General features: G+C 44.9%; 1 protein-coding gene across 2 annotated transcripts in view; it reads right to left on the bottom strand.

Annotated features, from left to right (window-relative positions):
- Positions 1-23082, bottom strand: part of SLC43A1 (solute carrier family 43 member 1) — a 29716-nt gene that overhangs the window by 5804 nt on the left and 830 nt on the right. Inside the window, exons 2-15 of one of the 2 annotated variants that reach the window (XM_054971266.1) lie at positions 19022-19138; positions 14316-14493; positions 12784-12967; positions 12408-12463; positions 11896-11972; positions 7136-7228; positions 6508-6641; positions 5875-6056; positions 4905-5057; positions 4628-4663; positions 3396-3534; positions 3172-3313; positions 2943-3016; positions 937-1060 (exon numbers count right to left, since the gene is read on the bottom strand). In XM_054971266.1, the coding sequence (XP_054827241.1) occupies positions 937-1060; positions 2943-3016; positions 3172-3313; positions 3396-3534; positions 4628-4663; positions 4905-5057; positions 5875-6056; positions 6508-6641; positions 7136-7228; positions 11896-11972; positions 12408-12463; positions 12784-12967; positions 14316-14469 (1548 nt within the window). In that variant the 5' untranslated portion in view covers positions 14470-14493; positions 19022-19138. The remainder of the gene's footprint in view (positions 1-936; positions 1061-2942; positions 3017-3171; positions 3314-3395; positions 3535-4627; positions 4664-4904; positions 5058-5874; positions 6057-6507; positions 6642-7135; positions 7229-11895; positions 11973-12407; positions 12464-12783; positions 12968-14315; positions 14494-19021; positions 19139-23082) is intronic. The other variant, XM_054971267.1, reaches the window with a different exon arrangement.

The following is a 23082-nucleotide window of genomic DNA, read 5'->3' as shown; positions in this document are numbered from 1 at the left end:
GTTTTCCACCCATCTAATCTCATATGGCAGGATTAGGCCTCTGAAGATGACCAGAACAAACATGTAGGTTCATATGGAAGAAGACGGTCCTTAAGGTATGCTGTAAAGCCATATTGGGCTTTAAAGGTCAACACCAGCACCACTGGACCTGGAAGCAAATTGTGAGCCAGTGGAGATGGAACAAGACTGGAGTGATATGGCCCTTTCCAGTTAGTACTCTGATCGCAATATTCTGTATCAACAATAGCTTCCAGACAGTCTTCAAGGGCAGCTCCACATATAGCACATTGCAGTAATCTAATGTAGATGTTGTCAGATATGCGTTAGAAGGATATATCTTGAGGTCTCCACGTGTACGTTCATTTGCTTATCTCCTCAGACACCTTTATGGATGTTCTTTACCTCTCTACACTGCATTAACATGCTACAGAAAGAGTTAGACTACAAAACTAGTTGCAGTGGGTGCCTACTGGTCAGCACTCATAATGCAACCCATTGCCATTCTCTCTCCCAGCCCCTACACCACAAAGGATTTTTACAACTGTTTTTAAAATGTTTGCAATTATTTGTGTGTTTAAACTGAAAAATGAGTGCATATATGTTACTTTAAAAAATATAAGCTATCTAATGTAAGAGTTGGGGCAAAAAGGGTTAGGGCAACAAGATACAGTACCTTAGCTTGGAAAGCAATTTGCCAATCCAGCATCCAGCTTGTTGAGATGCATGTTTGTAACACAAGTTGTGAAGCTGGGTTTCACATCACAAGTGACAGTCTGCTGTGATCCCTCTTAAAATGGAACAGCTGTCTTCACCCAGAGCTGGGTAAGGCCATAGAAGTCAGACCTACAGAACCCAAGTACCTTCAGTAGCATGAGACTTATTGTCTTCAGCCTTGTTTCCCAAGGAATAACCAGCTTCCTGCAGCCCATAACTCACCCAAAAGGGGTCACCATGTAGCGGTCCCACCATTGCCATGAAGAGTGGCTGTTGGAGAAGAGCAAATATGGCACTGATCATCGACTGTAAACCGGTCAATGTCCCAAAATGGTTGGATGGATACCTGTCAGTCACAAAATAATGCACAAAGGGTACAACTCAGCATGTGCAGCACTACAGATGCTAACTTCAATCCTCTCCCACCCCCAATACATGCATAAATAGCTTCCAGATGTAAAACTGATATTGTTCATTTTTGTAACATGTTGGGCGGGGGGGGAATGAATCAGTTCTAAAAATATCAAATCTACTGAATTATTAAGAATTGAAAACACTCAATAAATGAAGCTGTCAGACTCCCCTGGTGATGGGTCAGTGTTCAAGGTGACGGCACCCTCCAGTGTCTGCCTTTTTCTTGGCCTGGCCTTAGCTGAAACTCAGAAAAGGAGAGGGGGAGGTTCCAACTCACCCTGGTTCTCGCTCCCGCAGCCAGCTTCCTCTACTCACACCTCTCAGGAGGAATCTATCTTTTCCTCCCTGGCTCTGTCTGGGCTGGCCTAATAAAGGACTGTCCGGCAGTGCTGCAGGGACCCCACTATAGTGGGGGATCCTCTGCCCACAGCGCCTACTAGTTGTTGGTCTCTGCCTCTGCTTACCGGGCTGGCAAGGGGGAGGCACAGGGAAACAGGGGAGGTAGCCCTGAGACACGTGTGCCCACTTGTGTTACCAGAAAATGATGTTATTTCCATCATGAAGCAGAAACAGGTTGCAACAGGGGCTAATTCTCTAAAAACTGGCCCAAGACACAGTGTTGTCTGGAGGTGGGCTCACCCCGGGGTCCCCTAATGTCCTTTCTTCAGGAGCAGGTCTATAGTGAATGAAGGGACTCTGGGTCAATGCCCTCCCTTCTCTTCCCCCACCCTATTCAGGGGCTTTAAGAGACTGCTCTGCAGACCTGCTCAGGTCCCAGGAGGCTCAAGCCACTGCCGGTCTCCTCCTCTTGTCTACTCCAGCGTGCAGCCTGATGCCTGGCCTGGCCTCTTCTCTAAGGTTTGTGCTAGGCTTGCTGGGCTCCAAAGCTGCTTGTGGTGCACTTTTGGGCAGGGTCTCACACTTGGTTCTTTCCCTGCAGCCCTTGATTGGGCCATCTGCCTTAGTGGTGCCTCTACCTGGCCTGCAGTTTCCCACAAAGCAGGTGAGTGCAGGTGTGGGGTCACCACACCCAGACAGAAACACATAATCAGATTTTGGAAAACCAATTGAAAATATCAGGAAAGAGAGGAGAAACAGCTGTGATTGAAAACTGTTGGCACAGGATACCAACACGGCCATACTTCACAAATGTATACCCTTCTAAGTCCATTGAAGTCAATGGACTTAGTTGTAACTTTGCTTAGAGCAGCACTGAAAGTTTAAGAATTGTTTTCATTTTTCAATATTCTTTTCAAAAAGAAGAGAAATTTGAGTTGGCTCTCCATCACTGTTCATTTATGCCTCCCCCCCACCCCCAGCACTACAGGAGATTAGCTGCCATGGAGGAAGGTAATGGAGATAAACAGCCAGCAGCTCCTCCTTCCCTGTCCGATTTAAATCCCCTCCAGCTGTTGTTGCATGTCAGTACTACCTGTCTTGACACCCTCAGAGGAATGCATGTCATCATTTTTGTCCCCCAATACCACTGGCTTGCTCATTATCTTGCTGTGCAACTCCCAAAAGGAGCCTGCTATGAGGAGTGAAAAAGAACAGCATTCTTCTTTGTCACACCTCCTCTCACTTGTAACTTTTGTACAGAACCTCGTGGGGAAAAACTGCAACCAAGCCCAAACCAGGATATATCTAAACTCAAAGGGCTCAGGGATTAGATGGCAAGTAGATTTTATCTGACCAGTGGGTCTGATCTTCCCCTATCCTTGTTGCACATTAAGGAAAGTAGTGTAGACCATAGCATCTGCCTTCCTCTGTCAAGGGAGATAGGGAAAGTAGTTCCACACAGCAGCATAACTCACACAGCAGCATAAAGGCCTCCACAGGCAGAATGGAAAAAGCCACGCACCATGGTGTGAAAGATGAAGGTCACATACTGTGGGGAAAATGGAGGAAAAAAGAAAAGCAAACATGGCTTATTCAATGAAGAGCAGGACTAGGAGACTGGGAGGGACTGAAAATATTACTAGGGAAGGGAGACACTGTGTCACGGAGCATTAATATGTGAATGAGCGGCAGGACAGAAGTTACCTGCAAAGGGAGGTTGTTGATTAGGCAAGTGATACCAAACCCCACTAGCAGCAGATTGGTGATGACAAAGGCCCGGATAGCATTGGTCAGCTTCTGGATCTTACGGTAACGCACTTTAGGTGGTTTTCCTTTCAACCCGTTTCTAAGAAGAAAAAGAAACTGTTACACACACGCACACAAACACACACACACTTTTTCAAATTTGGGGAGCATGAAATTTTCACCTAGTCATTTCAGTGGCATCCACATTTCTTGGCCCATCCACGCAGTCCTTTATGCGCCAGTCCATCACATAACCAATGAAAGGGCAGGTGAGAAGACACAGTAGCTGCATAACCCCAAATATGGACGAGTAGAAGCTGACTGCCCAGCAAAGAAAGAAGGAACGAGGGAATTACCAGAAGGCTTCTGATAAGAGGTTCATCTCTATAGGTAATCAGGGCTGGGCCTATCCACCTAAACCACTTAGAAAATGTTACTGAAGTTATAAAGTAGTATAGAAGCTTGGTCAAATAAACAAAATAAACAAGTATCTATCTGGAAACCCAAGTGCTCTGAATTCCTTAGAGGTAGGGTGAGATAAACTTTTAACAGATTTAAACAAACAAACAAAAAAACCCTGAAGACTATATGCTTGGTCCTCCCTACAAGCACTGCAGTGCATGCCATGTGGAGAGAATTTACTAGTTGCCAAGGAGGAAAGTTCTTTGGTCCAGCTTGCCCATATAACATGGATTCATAAACTGGAGTCTCCACAATTCCATCCTTTCATCTTTGTCCCTACTTTGTTCGATTGTTCTCATCCAGTCTGGTTGGATCTGGCCTGCTCCCATTTTCCTCAGCTGCTAAAACAGTTGACCCAAATCAATTTTCTTATAACAATCAGCAAAGCACAGGAAATCAAGATATTCATCCCACCAGAGAAAACATTTGTTTTCATTTCCAAGCTTTCCATAATGCATGGTGGTTCCTCTTTTCAGTCAGGTTTTCGTGACAACAGGATTCTACTCCTTCACTGCACAAATCTTGCTCTAGTGGAAAATCTCTACTTGACCCTTTGTGCTTCTCTAAGCAGAATGAGCACCCTTTGAGATAATTTTCTCTAGGACACAGTGCCACAAAGGAGGGTGCCAGACCCCAAGCCAGGCACAGGAACTTTAGTGGAGGGATGGGAAGGGACAAGTCAGAGGGAAGTTGTAGCTTCCTGGTCTTTTTGAAACACCAAAGTCTATAGACTGCACAGACAGCAGCAACTTGGTGGCACAAAGTGCAGGAATTGGACACAGTGGATTTTTATCTTGTTGGTAGAAAAATTGGCTGCTAAGGTATTGGGGACTCCCTTTTTCAGGTTTGTTTTCTAGGAAATAGTTTCCCATCTCAAAGCCTCTGCAGGAAGAAACCTGTATTTGGGGTGCATTGCATGTATACTTTGACAGTTCTGAGGAAAGGTTCCTACCTGTTTGCTCAGCTTTGTTCCTCATCTCTGCTGATACTGGAATTCCCAAGGGGAAAAAAGAAGAAAGCAGTCATAGATTGTATCACAGTACTCAGAGTGGGGGGGCGGGGGGGCGCTTTGAAAAGCTTCTGTCTTTGGCAGCCCCACATTTTCTCACTACGTACATTTGTTTCTCTCCATCTCCTGTGCTATTTATTCTCCCCCCTTCCCCTCCGTCTTGCACTGCCCCTTCCTTGCCCTTTGGCTGGCTGATCTCCCCCAGACACACAGTCCTCACCATGTTCCTTGCCACCCGTCACCTGGAACTCCAGCATCTTGTTCATGGCCGCCATGTAGAAAATGATGCGCAGCTGCGTCATGCCCATTGTAACCAGACTCCACAGAAAGATGGGAGAGCAGACACTACGGCGGAAAGGGATGGATCCTGCAGCTGAGAGGAGTAGGATACATGATGTTGCTGTCACACAGTAGCCAGAAAGATCTTCTGTGTATGACGCTCCCTAGGCTTTGTGCTGTCCCACAAGGCTAGTGGGAAAGGCTAGCACTTGGACTCCTAGTTCTCAGAGCAGAGCAATCATTTCAGCTGGAAAACCGAAAATTCAAGGGTTTGCACCAGCTCTGGAATAAGGCATGGGATTTAATTGACAGAAAGGGATTCCTGGGATTCAAGATTCGAATATTCTGTCTTTAACAGAACAAGGAGGAAACAGAACAATGACTCGAACAAGAATGGCTTCAATCCCTATTTCCATCATGAATGTATATCCTTTTGTATGCCCTGTTCACTGTTGAAAACAGAAAAATTCCTGCCACACCCTGGAATGGAAAAAGGAGGCTTGTTTTCCTTGCAACTGTAGGAGCGATGCCAAAAGGTGCGTGTACTCCCTCCTGCCAAAAGATGGCGCTAAATGCCAGGGTCTGCTCTCAGCTATGGCAGCCATTGCCTATAATGAAGCCTGACTGATGCAAGAGGCCTGAGCCCTTGCAAAAAAAAAAAAAAACAGCTGCCAGGGACACAAATCAGTTCTTCATCCATCAGTTCCATCCATCAGTTCCAGCAGTCACCATCCCTCAGGAAACCTTTCACCTGCCAGAAAAAGTTCAACCTTGCAAAGCGTCCAGGAGGAGCCTCAAAACATGAGGCAAATGTCAGTTCTAACTGGAGATGTTTGTGGGTAAGGAACTCCATCACTCATCATTTAGCTGGGCTAAGCTGTGGGTATGTCAAGATACTTAGGGCCACTCACTCTGGGAAGACTCTGTGGCCCCTTCATGGAGATCCTGAATGGACGGGTAGTGCTCCTCCTTGCTCTCATCCAGATGTGGAGCTTTCTGGCTCAACCGTTGCCCCACAACCATCACGTGCATGTAGAATCGGTCACCTGTTACTTTGTGGTCAAGGGCTAGACTGCTCAGTTTGATCTTCTTCCTGTCTCAGAAATATTGGGAGATTACACAGGAGTTGTGCCACCATGCTGGATGAAATAAAGTGTCTGCTTACAATTGAAAAAATTGCCACAGCACCAGGGGAATGAGATTCTCCCTGACAAAAGCCACTGTAGTGAGGGCACTCCTTGGGAAGTGCTTGGGAAGAGAAGAGGGTCTGAAGGGCAGTGTGGTCTAATATGGTTCAGCCCAATGGCCCCAGGACTGAGAAGCATCAGCTTGCAGAGATTTGAAGAAAGCTTTGCAGCACATTATGTCGGCATGAGTGAGCATGCCATTTTAATACTAACTTAAGGCACCAGAGCAGAAATAGCCACCTGCAAGGCACAGAAAACCCAAAATGATTCCCTCCGCCACTCTACTTAGTACCGCTTACTTCCATATCTTCAAGAACATGGCAGATTAGGACTGAAATGCCACCTGATGTTACTCACGTGTAGTTTGCTTCTTCAGGAGCTGGGAAGGCCTCCTTGGGCCAGTTGATCATGCAGTTGAGGAAGATGAGGCAAGCCAGACCCGACCAGACAAGCATGATGATGATGAAGGAAACTCCACTGTCATAGATAAGCTGAGAACAAGAAAACCAGAGACAGAAATAAATGGGTTGAACAGGAGAGAAGACTTCGGGTGGCTCTGGCCGGTCTACTAAAGCAGCAAGGAAGTATACGTGATTCAAGTGAAGAGTGATGTGGCAGTTATCTCTGATGTAAAAACATTCATTCTGTTCATGCATCCGAGAATATTGCACCTCATCACAGGAGGATATGTACATTTCACCCCTTCACTGGAGTTCCGGAAATTGTGACAGAGAAACACAAGTCGCTCATGCTTCTTCCCACACTTTGAATGTCCCAAGCCATCACTCCTTGGACAGGGCTTAGGCCTTCTAAATTTAACCCTGCCTCCACTTGATTCTTACCAATATCCGCCAAATCTGGCATCTCCTTCAGCTTGGGAAGGAAGTATGCATACATACATCGTAAGGTTTTTAGGAATAAAGTGTACCACGTGCCAGGCAATTGGAATGATTTGCCCTTGTTTCATCACCCTCTACCTACATACCTTGACACCAGGAAAGGTAACAGCAGATGAAGCATATGATCCAATCATGAGTGCCATGAAGGTCGAACGCAGATTCCCAAACATGTTGGGCAGCTGAAGAAAGGCAATATGAGGTAACTGTTAGCTGAAAAAAGTTTTCTAATCAAACAAATAAATGTTCCATACCCACCCTTTTCAGGTAAATCTCCTTTAGGGTTCCGAAAGGACACTTGTTCCGACAAAATCACTCTACCTAATAGTAAAGTGGATTGTCCTTGTGTGGATGATGAAAGCTGCACAACTGGGTCAACCACAAACAAGGTGTGTGTGTGGGCGGAGGGTCTCTGCTTATTCAAGAACTCTTCAATTATGTAGAAAAATATGAGTTTGCTAACTGACCAACAGGTCAGGAAAACAACTCAAAAATTAACCTATTTGTAAGTGCTCCAGAGCAAGGTTATAAGAAAAGCCATGCTAGATAAGACCACTGGTCCATATAGTCCAGCATCCTGCCTCACGCAGTGGCCAGCCAGTTGCAATGGAGGGCCAACAACAGGGCACAGAGGTGAAGGCCTTCCCCTGAAGTTGTCTCCTGGCATTGGTATTCAGAGGTTCTTCTCAGTCACCATGGCTGAGTGACCATTGATACGCCTATTAATGGAAAGAGAGCAGCTGAGTGACAGGCAAAGGGAGGGGGGTGGAAAAGCCAGCCTGCTTAAGCCCCTAGGAGCTTCGAGAATCCTGGACATGCACATTCAAAGGAGTTGGTCAGGATTTCTAAGTTGTCTCCCCCACCCCAATAATTCCACACGACCTCCCAGCTTCTTCTTGCTTACTCACAAACTTCACCGTTCCTTAAAAAAGGCCTTATAATGGCTCCAGAAATCATAAAGGTTGAAATCTTCCTTATTTTAAAAATTCTCATCTGAAGACCTCTCTTCCCATTCTACATTGTCTGTTGCCAAGCAAAGGGTTATATTCAACATAACCTATTGTGGCTTAATCATCCAATATGCTTTAACAAACTTGTACCCAGAGCACCAAAATAAAAGAGTATTTTATTTCTCTCTTCCATCATGTGTGTGCGTCTAAGATTTATTCCAGATTAACCCTTAATAAAAATGTTATTTTTTGCAACATAAAAGTTGACATTGTCCCCTCTTAATGCCTGTAGATCAAGCTACTATTAAAGGCACAAAAGCTGGTAAGAGAGTTATCAGAAAGGGAACTCACATGTTGTAAAAAGTCAGGAATCTCAGGCATATGTTGCGTTAAGGGGAGGGGGGTTGAACCTGGCCTCATCTCTCTAGTATTCCATGATGGGCTGATTCCAGGGCTTCATTTATGTAGGATAAAGAGATAACAGCCATGACTTTTATTCAAGAGGTAAACTGCAATGTGTATCAATGAGATACACTTGCCAATAAATGTATTTAGCTTTAGTTTGAATGTGTCTAATTCCCTACTCCTTTCCCTGGAGTGGCACTGTGATATTGCCCTGGGCCATGCCCTTTGATTTGGTATACATAAGACCAGAAGGTGCCCCTGCCATGCTCCTTAATCCATGCCCTTGCCTAGAGCAAGGGAGGAGAGGGTGTGGCCTTCAACTTTGCCTTCTAGTTGGCTACCACCCGTTTGGCCAGTATATATGTGAGCTTATGCGTTTGGCCAGTGAGCTTTATGCATTCCTGTGCCAAAAGTCAGTGTGATCTGGGAAGTAAACATCACTCCACATGTCCAGGTACAAACTGGCAATGAGCAGCATGGGCACGAGGGCCCGTAGAAGAGGACTGAGGTCAGACCCAGGGGGCAGTCCCCAGATGATCTGCCCAAGATAAGCATCATCCCATTTCTTTTTGCCAGCATGGATCAGCTTGACCTGACCAAAACAAACGGAGAAAGCAACACTGCTCTTCTTGCCAAGGTCCCAGTCAGAACCTGTGCCCTACCCATGTAGGGCTTTGCTAGCACTGCAGTGATCAGAAACACAGGAGGACGGGGGCTCCCATGCCCCAAATTTAAACTGCTACACTTTACAAGATCAGACTGAACTCATACTTATTTTGTTCACTTATTTAAAATATTTATACCTTACACTCTCAGCTAGATTAGTTACTGAAACAGCTTAGCATTTTCTCTAATGAAAACAATAAAACACATATAAATTTACAGCAGTTAAAAGGCCAGCAATAAAACAATAAGCAGCAACATTAAAAAGCTTTTTTTTAAAGCAACGGCAGCAAGAACGAGTATGAAAAACAATACAAGAGGCAGGATCATGAGGGGGCAGATTATGTGATTACTGAGATTTTAATGGTTGCAATACTTTATTAGTCACCCTGGGTTTACTGGTCCAAGGCTGTGTTATAAATGTTCAAAACAGCTAAATAAAAGAATGGAATCCCCTCTGTGTTATGGCACGATCATGGGTAAAGGTTCAAAGCATGGATCCTCATAGTGTGTCATATATGCCTGTCTGCATATCTGCCATGAATGTATTCTGTGTTCATATCTGCCATGAATGTATTCTGTGTTATGTACCGGCCCTCTGAGGGCATGAGAAGTTTCTTATTGATGTTAAGGCAGTAGGTTATCTCACAAGTATTTACTTTCTCTTTCCCCGCTGCCTCCAGAAGTGTCCTTGAAGGCTGGCTGCGGCCAGCTCGAAATGTATCTTTCTTGGGAACTGAGATGATTTCATTCTTTGTTCTGTCTAGCCTAAGCCTAGCTTCTCCCTGACAACCCCCCTGGCTCTTTCGCGCCCAAAAACTTTAACGGCCCTTATCCTGATGGTGGGAACATTCCCTATAACTAACATCACCAACCCGTTACGTCACTTCTGCCAATGCACTTGTCTGAGCACCTTGAACTTGCTGGATCTCTAATAAAGGTACTTCAACCAATACACCTGCGTGTTTGCTGTGGAGAACTTGGGGATTCTACCTGCCAAGGATTGACATAGTGTTTTATATGGAGACAACTAAACTCACCAACAAAGTGCACTATAAAAAGAATAGATTCAGAATTGTGTGTAGGGGGCAAGATGCAAAAAAACCTGACACATAGTACCACAATTTGTAGCAGAAGGTTGCAGAAATCCACCATCAACTCAAATCACACCTATGTCTACAGACTGCACTATAAAAAGCACGAATGCAGCACTTCATGGCACAAAAACATGGGGCTGAGGTATGGATCTTTCCCCCCATTCTTTTACTTGCAACAACGATGGAACAATGCTTTTTAAAGTTCTACCAACACATGAACACATGAAGCTGCCTTATAGTGAAGCAGACTACTGCTCCATCAGGGTCAGCATGATAGCTACTGTACCATAGTGGTTAAATAGCTGGGCTGCAAAACAGCACTCGGCTGGTTTGAATCCTGCTACTGCCATGAGCTCAACAGGTGGCCTTGGGTAAGCCACTCTTCTCAACCCCAGCTGTATTGTATGGGTTATAATAACAACAACAACAACAACAACAACTGATTTTATTCACGCCTCTGAGTGGGGCACTAATCTGTCTAGAACAGTGATATATAAGCACAGTAATTATCTACTTGGACTGGCAGTGGCTGTCCAGGATCCTAGGAAGAGGTCCTTCATATCAGCTGATTTTTTAAAAAAACTGGAGATGCCAAGGATTGAACCTGGGACCTTCTGTGTACCAAAAAGATGCTCTGCCACCAAGCCACAGCCACGCCAAGAAAAACTTTGAAGCAATCACTTTAGCAAACTAAGCAGCTTGATTTCCACAACCAAAGATTACAGATTCTTCCGAACTCCTGCAAAATGGCTCCTCAATCCCCTGCACATTTTCCCTAGAGGGAATAAAAGCAGCTTGATCAAGATGGACTGTCTTCCTGCTGAAAATGACCTTAAGGAAAGGTCCTCTCCTCTGGCACCGTTTTTTCCCTTTAAAACCAGCATCTGTGTTTAATCAGCTTCAAAAATGCCTCTTAAAAGAATCATGGAATGGCATACAACATGTAGTTCCATTGTAAGTATTCACCAGGTTTTGCTCATGCCTTTTCAAGTATTTTTGCTCAAATAGCTGAGACTCAGTAGTTTTCCAGGACATTTTCAGGATCATGCATTCTATACCCAGTACCAAACTCCATACATATGGGCCACACCAGCACAAAGCTCTACATAAAGGATGGTAGTTAAGCTCAAAGAAGAGCAATTATCTAGTGTGTGCAGCTGAAAAAGAGATCAAGATCCCCAATGCTTCCATTACCCAAATCCCAACAGTTATTATCTAAAGCTTCCAGCAATTGTAAAAAGAGTTTCAGCAAAATCAAATAAATAAGAATTTGGCCAGGCACTGGTGTAGAAAATGTACAGCAAGGCTCACTAAATAAGGCAAATGACAAGCCAATAGAATGTAAACTTCAATTATTCTGTACAGTCCTATCTCAAGTACCCCTGTAGCCTCACCCACCCTTGACAAATGGATTGTTGTGCTGAATAGATAAGCAGCTCGTCACCAGTTGTACGTGGTGCCCAGCAATCACCATTTGCTTCCCTGTTCCAGTGACCAGATGAAACTTCCCTTCAACATGACTGTTAAAGGAAGATAAAAACCTGCCCCCTCTTTTGCATCTAGACTTTCTAGGAGGGCCAATTAAGGCCTAAATTGTTATCTAGTTAAACAAGAACTATTCTATAGTTTGTATCTTGGATATGTTCAATCACTTCCCTTTGTCTGTGCAGAGAGATAAACCTCCCAGCACTTTTCATAATGAAAGGTTCATCCCAGCGCCGTCCCCGTACTTACAGTTAGGGAGGTGAAGGTCAGGCAGATCCCACCAAAACCATTCAGGGAAAGGCCAAGAAAAATCAGTGGGGAAAGAACTGGAAAGGCAAAACAAAAAGACCACATGAGCAGATGGATGGTGGCAGCAACGGGGCTGGGTGGGATGGTGATAAGAATGAACAAATAGAAGTCATAGAGGAAACAGATATCCTCATGCTATGTAGAAAGAATATATTAACCCAGGGTTGCCTGTTTGCAGCCTGGAAAATATTCCGTCTAGCAGCCCTGATGAAGAATACAGCCATGCAGTTTCACCAGTCCTGTTCTTTGGAAAGGCCCACTGTTCATGCACAGCCTTGCTTGTTATGGAGAAGCAAAAGAATTCCAAACTGGTGGGAAGACAGGATGGGCAACGGACAACAGGATCTTGGGGTGTGGTGAGATAGAGCTACACTTGATTCCTTCCTTGCAATTGGGTGAGTGGATGGGTTCTGGCTACTCCCTGGTAATCTCAGTTTGAACTACCTTCTCACCTGGTGGGTTGTAAGCAGCCAGAGCCATGAGAGCACAGGAAACAGCAAAACTGGCACTGTACAGAAAGCAACAGATACATCAGATCAATGTGGGGTTCAGCCACATTCTCAGACACCCCAAAAACATTCTAAGAAATCATTCCTCACATATTACGCTCACTTCCTACTTCTGAAACCACAATTCTCTCAGTTTTCCCCTTGCCAATCTAATGGCCCACCTTCCCCAGTAGACCTTTTGTTCCACTCAATAATTTATTCTATAACCTCCATTTCATTTCCTTCATCCCAAGAATCTGCTTTCCAGCACCCCCACAACATTCTCCACCCTGGGTATCCCTTTACCCAGGTCCAGTTTGCCCCAGTTCTAATCCCATACCTGCCTACCAGGCGGAGTGGCCTGGGGCCAAATTGGTCCATCAGTATCCCAAGAGGCAAGGTGGCAGCACTCAGTAAAAAGGATCCAATGGTGAAACCCAGGTTGAGCATTTCCTCCTGTTCCACACAGCTGGGGTGAGAGTGAGGCGAGTCAGTCGTGATGGAGTCATTGGTGCCATTCTCACCTGAAGTGAATGAGGCTAACACGATTATTCCCTTTCCAACACAGACCTCACTGCCACACCCACCCTGTCCTAGTACAGGAAAGCTGCTTTCTGCCCATGAGAAGAACACTTTAGGGTCCCACCACGCATCCTCCTCCCCTGTCTGTCATACAGGAAGACGGATGAATGACACCCAAGAAAAGTGTGTTGGTGGCACTCTCTCCCATTGCACTGATTCCATTAAAGGTTCCGATGGACTCTCCAGGCTGCAGTGTGGCAGCAGCATGAAGAAGAGAACCTGTCTGAGATATGGACTCATGGGAGAAAATGGTATGGAGAGATGATGTACCCCTGGGACAGGACTTTTGTGTTGAATGGGGAAGGTTGTTACCTCAGTCAGGATTTACAAATGGAGCTATGGGGGAGATCATTCTACATCTTTTTTCCTCACAGTAGTATCAGAAGATGGAGGCTATCTGTGGTCTGTGAATGACATGGGTGAGGGAGAATGGCTTGTCTAAGATACTATCATATAGAAGAAGTATGGTGGATGGTGCACTCCAGAGGCTTGCAGATTAGATGTACAAGGAAACCATTTTTTGACATGGCACCACTGCAGAAGAGACAAATTTCTCTGGGACAGCAGTCCGTAAGAAAAACAGTGGATGTGTAGGACGTTGTCTTTTAGGGCTTATTACATGGAAATGCTTGAAACATCTGGGTGATGGGTCATCTTTCCACTTGTCACAATGAACAGTGCTGGTTATCATGTTGTGCTTCCATAACAAACAAAAGGTCTCCTCATCAGTACTATGATCAGCACTGACATGGGGAGCTTCCACATGATGTGGAACAACCAGTTCCATATGTTATAGCAACAATAGTACACACCAGCACATGGAGACTGCTTGAAACAGTCTCCGTGTGATAAACCTTCCGCACCCATGCTGGACTAGGATAGGTACTGCACCTTTTTCAATCAGCTACTGAAATCCCAACATTGCCTTGTCTAACTGAGCTGAATGTTAGTCCTGCTGAGGCTGAAAATGGATGTGTCCATTTGCTGTGGGTCTCTCACTGTCTTTTATCAGCAACATAGTTTCTACTTAGTGCTGTTTGTGTGTCTCATTCTCTACCAGGCTTCTTCATAACTCCCACCAGTTCCTCTTCCCCAAACTGGTTTGAAAAACATGAGAAATAGACAACCCCAGGATGACTGGGTCTTCCCAAAAGCAGCACAGAAGGGGCTTTGCTGAGCTTTCTGGAGATGCTTGGCAGGCATCTACAACTCATCCCACCCTTTGCCTGGCCTCGCCCACCATATTTTGCCTCCACCCTTCTTGCAAGGCCCTGCGTTTTCCATCCTTACCTATGCACACATAGGAGTAGAACCCCTCATGTTTGAGCATAATGAGCAGGGAGCCCCAGCCCAGCAGAACAGCTGAGAAGAAGAGATTTTCCACCACTGCGGTGCAAGCCATCCACCAGCGCCGGTGGTAGGCCTGCTGCAAGGTTGGCGCCATCTTTCTTTTTGCTTGGAGAACCAGCTGAAAGCAGAAAGAACAGTATCATCATCTTCATCATCCCTTTCATTCTGCTGCATTCCCTGACACTTTAAAAACACAAAAGCCAACTGACAGCAGTAATGGTTCATGCTTCCTGCCAGTACCAGACAGTATCCTCTTCTGCAAGCTGATGCTCAGCACAGATGGAGTGCCACTTTCTCACTGATAATGACCAGGGGGACTAGAACCAGAAGCAGCAAAGTGGTGGGTACAAGGCAAAGCGGCTTCAGATGAAGCAAGAAATAAAGAAGTCTCCAGAAAACCAGGCCTCAAGAAAACAAAGCATTCTATTATTCGCATGATACTAGTACTAGCTCTAGTGCAACATCCTGACTTTACATAATGTACTGGGTGGAGTTAGTATTCTGTTTTTAAAAACAGAAGGGCCAGGGAATTGCTAGAAAGGCTAAAATAAGGGAGAGGTACACCACTGGATAGAAAGGGTCTGCAACTTTCAAAGCCACAGCAAAGTTTCAGGCACCAACCATCAGCCAGAGTAACAACTACTGGCATTTGTGCCTCCCCTCCCTAGAGAACTCAGCCACACTGCCAGCTTCCCAGTGGCTACCCAAGGAAGAAAAGGATAGCCTGGCACAGAAATCACCAGCCAGAGGGCCAAGCACTGCCATGAGGTTCTACTCTCTCCCTCCCAGCATGCACAAACATCAAAATTGCCAACTGCTCTCTGAGTCACTGCCTCAGAACCAGGGCTTTTTTTCTGGGAAAAGACGTGGTGGGACTCAGTGGGTTGCCCTCAGAGAAAATGGTCACATGGCTGGTGGCCCCACCCCCTGATCTCCAGACAGAGGGGAGTTTAGATTGCCCTCCACACCACTGAGCGGCGCGGAGGGCAATCTAAGTTCCCCCTGTCTGGAGATCAGGGGTGGGGCCACCAGCCATGTGACCATTTTCAAGAGGTTCCAGAACTCCGTTCTACCGCATTCCCGCTGAAAAAAAGCCCTGCTCAGAACACTGGCTATTTCAAGAGAACCACCCCCACCCCATTTAGGAAACGACTCTTGTTCTCCCCATTTTAAAGAGAAATGTGAGATTTAAAGTATTTATGTAAACCCTTAGGGACAGAACAGGTTAAAAACCAAATAGAACTGCTGCAAAAATAATCTTTTAAAAATTGTATTTTAGGTGCTGGAACAATGTGCCTCACGACCACAGAAGCATCCCCTTAAGGGAATACATTTGGATTTCCTGCACCAGCTGTTGTGCACAGTGATTTCACAAATCTCTTAAATCTGAAATGCTTGCTTTTCCCTTCTAATATAATGATAGATCAGGTAACAAAGGAAAAAGGCTTATAAAGGAGAGTCAAAAGAAGTGTTAATACAGTGACAGGAGCCTAAATTTCCCATCAGCAACTAGGGGCTAAAAGTATAGGACTGGGGAAAGGAAGATGCTAAGCCCGACAAAGAGAGACATCAGTTATTATCTTTGCAGCATCTTCCAGTGCCTAAAGCGCTCTGCGCTTGTAAACAGCCCCGCAAGTCAGGTGTGACTTAGATATGTTCAAACCTGTCCTGTGAGCTTCACAGCAGAGCAGGGATTCCAATACCAATGCTCCATCCACTCGTCTGAACTTGTAAAAGGCAGCCTTACTTACTCTAAGGTGTTTGTCTGAATGCTTTTCTATAGCCAGAAGAATGGCTAATGTAGGAATGCTGCTGTTCCTATTAGGATGCCCTGTGATAGTTCCTATTAGGATGCCCTGTGATAGGGCTATGTGTGGTCACATAGTTACACTTGGTTAATCTGGCCAGATTGGGGTGATGGCAAAGCTAATAATATTCATAATACAAAGTCACAACCACATGACTCTGGGTTGCAAAACTCAAATGAGGTTTGGACAAGCCTAATCTGACAGCCAGTTTGGTGTAGTGGTTAAGAGCACAGGACTCTAATCAGGAGAACCGGGTTTGATTCCCCATTCCTCCACTTGAAGCCAGCTGGGTGACCTTGGGTCAGTCACAGCTTCTAGGAGCTCTCTCAGCCCCACTGTCAGATAAGGTGCTATATCAATTATCAACAGAGTGACTGGGCTGATTTTCTGGTTTTTGCAGAATATTGTTACAATAACAGTATACATAGCTCCATGGGGGCATCCTCCTTCAAAATTGCACCGGGGTTTGAAGGTAAAGCCATGCCTTTCATAAGTAACCCAGATGAGAACGGGGAACTAGACTGAATGGTGGACTAGGCTAACAGGCCAATGGGAGGTGATTAAACAGACACAAAGAGGATTACAAAAAGCAAGCTGACCAGAAGCGCTCTCCCCCTGGGACCTGAAAGTGGGAGATAAGGTCTATGTGTCCACTAAGAATCTGTGGGGGGAGCAACCAAGTAAAAAGCTTAGATGGAAATATTTGGGTCCATTTGAAGTCCTCAGAATTATTAATGATGTAAAAGTGGAGCTTAAATTGCCAAAGAACTTAAAACATATTCACCTGGTGTTTCATTTCAGCCGCAAATTTCACAAGGCATACCTGGAGAAGCCAAGGGGCTAGGTCTCTTTGGGGGGCAGAATGTCAGATAAGCCCCAGCATATCTGCCATGTATTAAGTGTTTCTTGCAAAGTAATGTGCCTCTGAGTACATGCAAAGTAAAACCTGTTTTCTGGTGCGTTGCTGCTAACTGCTTATCTCACAGGCAAGGTGTTTTTGTTAGAAGTTCCTGACAAGCCTGGAAACTCGACCTTGAAGTCAATGCAGAGACTGCACCAAACTACACAGAGACTGAACTGAGCTCATCTCTCCCCTCCTCACTTCTTCCCAGGCTTTGCATGCCAAAAATCCTAACGGACTCTTCGACTGGGGGCAGGGACATTCACTAATAATTAACCTTGTTTTACTACCTTTAAGCATTCCAGCCAATTCCACTGTCGTAGTATCTTGACACTGGTATCTTTCTTTCTTTAACTCTTTAACTTTAACTCATACGCTTGAGTGATGCAGTGAAGTGTTTGGGGAAGTACTTGGCAAGACCTGTCACCCACCCACCTCACAGGTCCAGAGGAGTTAGCCATGTTAGTTTGCTGCAGCATAAGCTTACGAGAATCACAGTTCTCTTCGTCAGATGCGTGGAGAGTAAGAAACTGGTCAGATATATAGGAGGAGAGGGGAGGGGGGTGTAGATGCAATCAGCAGCTTCTGATAATGAGATAACCATTCATAGTCTCTATTCAGCGTATGCTACCTAAGTTGTAGTTTATGCTACAGTAAAGTCGGTTAGTCTTAAAGGTGCTACTGGACTCTTTTCGATTTTTGCCACCTCACAGGGTATTTTGTTGTGGGGATAATAATAACATGCTTTGTAAACCACTTTGAGTGGGTGTTAAGTCATCCTGAAGGGCAGCATATAAATAAAACGTTGTTGTTGTTGTTGTTAATTTTCACAGTAGCATTGATAAATGCTGAGATCTTATTTTCATTTATTTATTTAAATCATGTTTATCCTACATTCTCAGCAAAACAAGCTCTTAAATGCAGAAATCTTTAAGGCCTTAGCTTGAGCTTTCACCAGATAAAAGAGAAGGGTACAATTTAGCCAATTTCACCAGATAAAAGAGAAGGGTACAATGTCAATGAATGGGCTCATTTAAACTCTTCCAATGACATCAGCAGTGCTTAAGAACTTCTCACTTTGGGCTGAGCCATGCTTAAAGTTTTTAGCTCAAATAGCTGCAGACCAGAAACAGTGGCAAGGGATGGCATGGTGGAGCACCTGCCAAGGCCTGTGACTCAGCAAAGAGCCCAGTGCCAGTTGGAAATGCTGGGACAATTAATGCTTGGTGGCAATGGAAGAAGCAGAGCTTAAGACAATCACCAGCCGGTCTAAAAGAAGCAAGGAAGAGTCTTGCTCTGCTGCTTCCTCTCTATCCTCCTGTTTTCAGATCCTGTTTACCTGAAACATGAGAAAATCTGGAGCAAATCTCCAACTACAGTAGGAGAAAGCAGAATCAGACTGCTGATTCTGCACACGTTGCATAATGCACTTTAGCTATCGTTTGGAAGTGGATTTTTTGTTTCACACACAAAAAATTCAGTTCCAAATGATCTCTAAAGAGGACTGGAAGTGCATTATCCAACATGTGCGGAATCAGAATGTTTGGTACTCTTTTAGGCTCACTGACACACACGAGGCTAAAACAAGCATGAAGGAGTTGTGCTTGATTCTCTTTAGAATAGGCAAAATGGGGTTGCAAGGCAGGTAACAGTACCAAAGGGGCCCATGGTCATGTTATGTCCAAGAGCCTATAAAAACCTGATGCTGACCTTATGTAGTGCTGAATAAACTTGGTTATGAACCCAAAAGTCCCTGGTTCATATCTGGCCTCTGCCATCAGCTCCCTAGGTGAGTGTAGGTGCCCTACTCTTGCTCTCAGCCATCACCTGAACACACAGGAATGATAATCGGAGCTGTTATAAAGATCGAGAATGGAAAATAGTTTGAACACATTAATGTGGTGCCATATATGATTAGCCAATCAAAGAATCCTCACTTGTATGTGCTCCAAGTGTTAAGCCAACCTGCTGAGTTTTAAAGGACGTTTTTTTATTTTGAACATTTGGGGTTTACCCTTCTGATGTTCTTCAGTTTCAGAGCTGACTTGGGCTTCCTGGAATGAAGCAGAAAAGGAAGTAAACAAGCTGGTAATAAAATTCAGAGATGACATTCAATCCAGAAGCATTTGTAAACAAGCAAAATCTGGGTGGGCGGAAATGCTGATAGCTCCTGAAGAAGAAGAAGTGACAACACCACACAGTTTAGCATGGAAACTGAAAAAGGAACCTTAAACAAAGATGTTGCCCGTGAGATACAATGCCAGAAAACAGCTGTTGCTTGACACACTCAAGAAGCCATGTTTCGGGAATGTGATCTTGAACATAGTGCTATAGAAAGTCAAATAAAGTAGTAGGTGTCTAGTTCAACAGAAACAAGGGAAGGGAAATGAATATTCCATTGCTGCCTTAAGACCACCATCTGGAAAGGCAGGTAAGGTATGACAGGAGAACAATTTATCTGACTCAGGAGAGTCTATTCCTTTTGTCTCATCCTCTTATTTTCTCCCTATTTCACCCAGAGGCATGTGAATTAAGTGTCAAATACCTTATATGCTACAATGATGCACAGGACTGAACACCATGCAGAAATTTAATTTGAAAACAAATCCAGTTCCTCATAGAGGTTGTGAAAAACATCTGGGCAATGTTTGCCAAAGGCAGAGAAGGAAGCCAAGATTGCCTTTTAAGCGGGAGGCCGCTGTACTCAGCTCCGCAGCCCCTTCGACACCTACCCCAATAGATTCCCTGCTGCCTACCAATGTTTCCCTTATTTCCTCCCCTCCCCCTTGTGGTGCCCAATGTGCTTCCCAGTGCCTATGGCCCCAAATCGAATAATCAGTCATGGTTTCTTCTGCCTCCTGAGAGCAAGAGATGCTTCACAGAATCACAGAGTTGGAAGGGGCCATACAGACCTTCTAGTCCAACCCCCTGCCCAATGCAGGATGAGCCTAACGCATCTTTGACAAATATTCATCCAGCCTCTTCTTGAAAACTGCCGGTGAAGGGGAGCTCACCACCTCCCTAGGCAGCTGATTCTACCTTTGAACTACTCTGACCGTGAAAAAGTTTTTCCTAATATCCAGCCGGTACCTTTCTGCATGTAATTTAAGCCCGTTGCTTTGGGTACGATTCTCCACTGCAAACTGGAACAGCTCCTTGCCCTCCTCCAAATGACAGCCTTTCAAATATTTAAAGAGAGCAATCATGTCCCCCCTCAACCTCCTCTTCTCCAAACTAAACATTCTGAAGGCCCTCAGCCTTTCCTTGTAGGGCTCAGTCTCCAGACCCCTGATCATCCTCATCGCTCTCCCCTGCACCCTCTCAATTTTGTCCACATCCTTTTTGAAGTGAGGCCTCCAGAACTGCACACAGTACTCCAGTTGTGGCCTGACCAGGGCAGTACAGAAAGGGACTATGACCTCCTGTGATTTCAATGCAATGGCCCTTTTAATACAACCTAAGACTGAGTTTGCCTTTTTTGCCACCGCATCACACTGACTGCTCATATTTAGTTTACAGTCCACTCTTACTCCAAGATCTCTTTCGCATACACTACTACCTAGAAGTGTATCCCTCATCCAGTATTTGTGCTTCACATTTTTGTGGCCCAGATGTAATACTGTGCACTGATCCATGTTGAATTGCATCCTGTTCACAACCACCTACTTCTCCAGAATATTCAGGTCTTGTTGAATTTTAACTCTATCTTCTTGGGTGTTTGCCACTCCTCCCAATTTGGTATCATCAGCAAATTTAAGGGGCCCATTTACCCCTTCCTCCAGATCACTGATAAAAATATTGAAAAGTACCGGGCTCTGCGGCACCCCACTGGACACTTCAAAAGAGTTCTGGAGGAACCACCTATCTCCATCATAGTACGGTGCTTGGTGTGGAACCTCTCATCATTTTGTGACTGGCCCTGACCCCCACAGCAGCCTTTTGGTGGTGGCACCCACTACTTGTTCTCAACATTCCAACAGTACCCACAGGCTCAACAAAGTCAGGGGCTCCTGTAATAGGGTAATCTCTGTGTTGTAGAGAATAGAGGATTTCGGTAGGGGTAGCCTTTTCATGCCCATGAATCCTAGTCAAATCATTCTAGACAACTATAAAAGATAGAAGGGCTTTGTCCTCTTTTCCATCCCCTGCCTGCAAGACATTTCTGAGGGGAGAAAAAATGTTAAAACAATGTTGTAACGTGTGTTCCAAGACTAGAATTGTGTATTCAGAGAACCTGAGATTTCTAGCCCTGAGAACATGTATAATGAGCCCTAGTAACGAGAAGGATATCTCAAAACTATTAGTTTTAGCGGTGTCTAATTATATGACACTTTATAGAGCAACATAAGCAAAACTAAAGGTCCCTGCATCCAGGAAGCTTGTAAGTCTAAATTGGACAATGAGGCAAAAGGCATTAAAAGTACAAGAAGGAAGAGTTACCAATAGAAATAGGGTCTTCTTCTCCTTACTGCTTTTGCAAGCGTGCCCTGTAACAATCAACCTATCACATGGTGCATTAAAATTAATGGTGCATGAATGCAATTTGCACAACTATTCTGCTTAGGTTAGTTTTCCTTTTCCAATTCCTGCTAGATATCAGCAGTGTGTGGTGAATTGGTCACGTAAACTCCCTAAGAACAAAATGAACAACTTCTCAGGACAGCAAACTTTCCAAATGTAGATCAAACAGTAGCATGTAAAAGCAAAACTACAATCTGGCTTTACAGCAAAAGATTCAAACACCCTTTTAGCCATGAGCATGATACAAGTAGGGAGAGGGAATCCAGCCAAGACAGAAATGACCTTGAGAAAGCAACTTTAGGAAAAGACGATATGGGCAAGAAGCACTTCTAAGGAAAGGAGCCTACCAAGTCTTCTCCCTCTACCTGACACACGGACACAGCTCAAAATTGCTTCCAGAGGACTACAGCCTACTTCTTAACAGGGAAAACAGCCAGCTGAGAATTGCCATCTAAGAGCTAAGCTACAAGTGACACCTGACACAGGTTGGACACTTCTCAGCTTCCCTCAAGTTTTGATGGGAAATGTAGGCATCCTGGTCTTGCAGCTGTAATGGAGAGCCAACCTGTAAAACCAGGATGCCTACATTTCCCATCAAAACTTGCGGTAAGCTGACAAGTGCCCAACCTGTGTAAGGCATCACTTATAGCTTGGCTCTCAGAGTGCAGTTGGCTCTGGATAGGAAATTCTCTCACAGAGGCATCATGGTGATTGAATAGCAAGGCTGGCCCAACAGGCAGGGCAGTTGCTTCAGGAAGCAGATTTGGGTGAACAGACAAACTGGGAGTTTGCCAAAAAAGGAGCACAATTTAGATTTCTGCCTCTGGTAATCCCTAGGAGAGCATCCTTAAAGGATTCATGCTGTTCCACTCCTGTCTTGGGCTACTACTGGATGCATGAACAGATGAAGCTATCTTACCCTGTCAGATCATTGTATTAAGGTAAAGGCAACACTGGAACTGAACCTGGGAACTTTTGCATGTGAACTGGATTCTCTACCACTGAGCCATGGCTTCCACCTAGGGTTGCCAGCCTCCAGGTAGTGGCTGGAGATCTCCCGGGATTACAACTGGTCTGCAGGCCACAGAGATCAGTTCACCTGGAGAAAATGGCTACTTTGGGGAGCTGGACTCTATGGAATTATGCCATGCCAAGTTCCTTCCCCTCCCCAAATCCCACTTTCTCCAGGTTTCTCCAGGTTTCACCCCCCTGATCTCCAGGAATTTCCCAACTTGGAGCTGGCAACCCTACTTCCACCCTTCTTCCACTCTGCAATATTAGAAATTTGATCAGACTGAGACTGAATAATACCAGGCACAATGTGCCAGAAGGTCAATAAAGGCTTGGCAAATGAAAGAGGTTGCCTCAAGAAAGTTACCAAATCCCTTTCCTGGAGCAAGAGCCGAGGCTGAATGAACATCTGTTAGGATTTAAGTCTAAGAAATCCAGCTGTTACTTCCAGGGCCAACTCGATTTT

This window comes from Eublepharis macularius, chromosome 2, assembly GCF_028583425.1.
Source record: "Eublepharis macularius isolate TG4126 chromosome 2, MPM_Emac_v1.0, whole genome shotgun sequence".
Taxonomy (NCBI): Eukaryota; Metazoa; Chordata; class Lepidosauria; order Squamata; family Eublepharidae; genus Eublepharis; species Eublepharis macularius.
The sequence above is the reverse complement of the archived record's forward strand: the minus strand, read 5'-3'. Positions and strand labels throughout refer to the sequence as shown.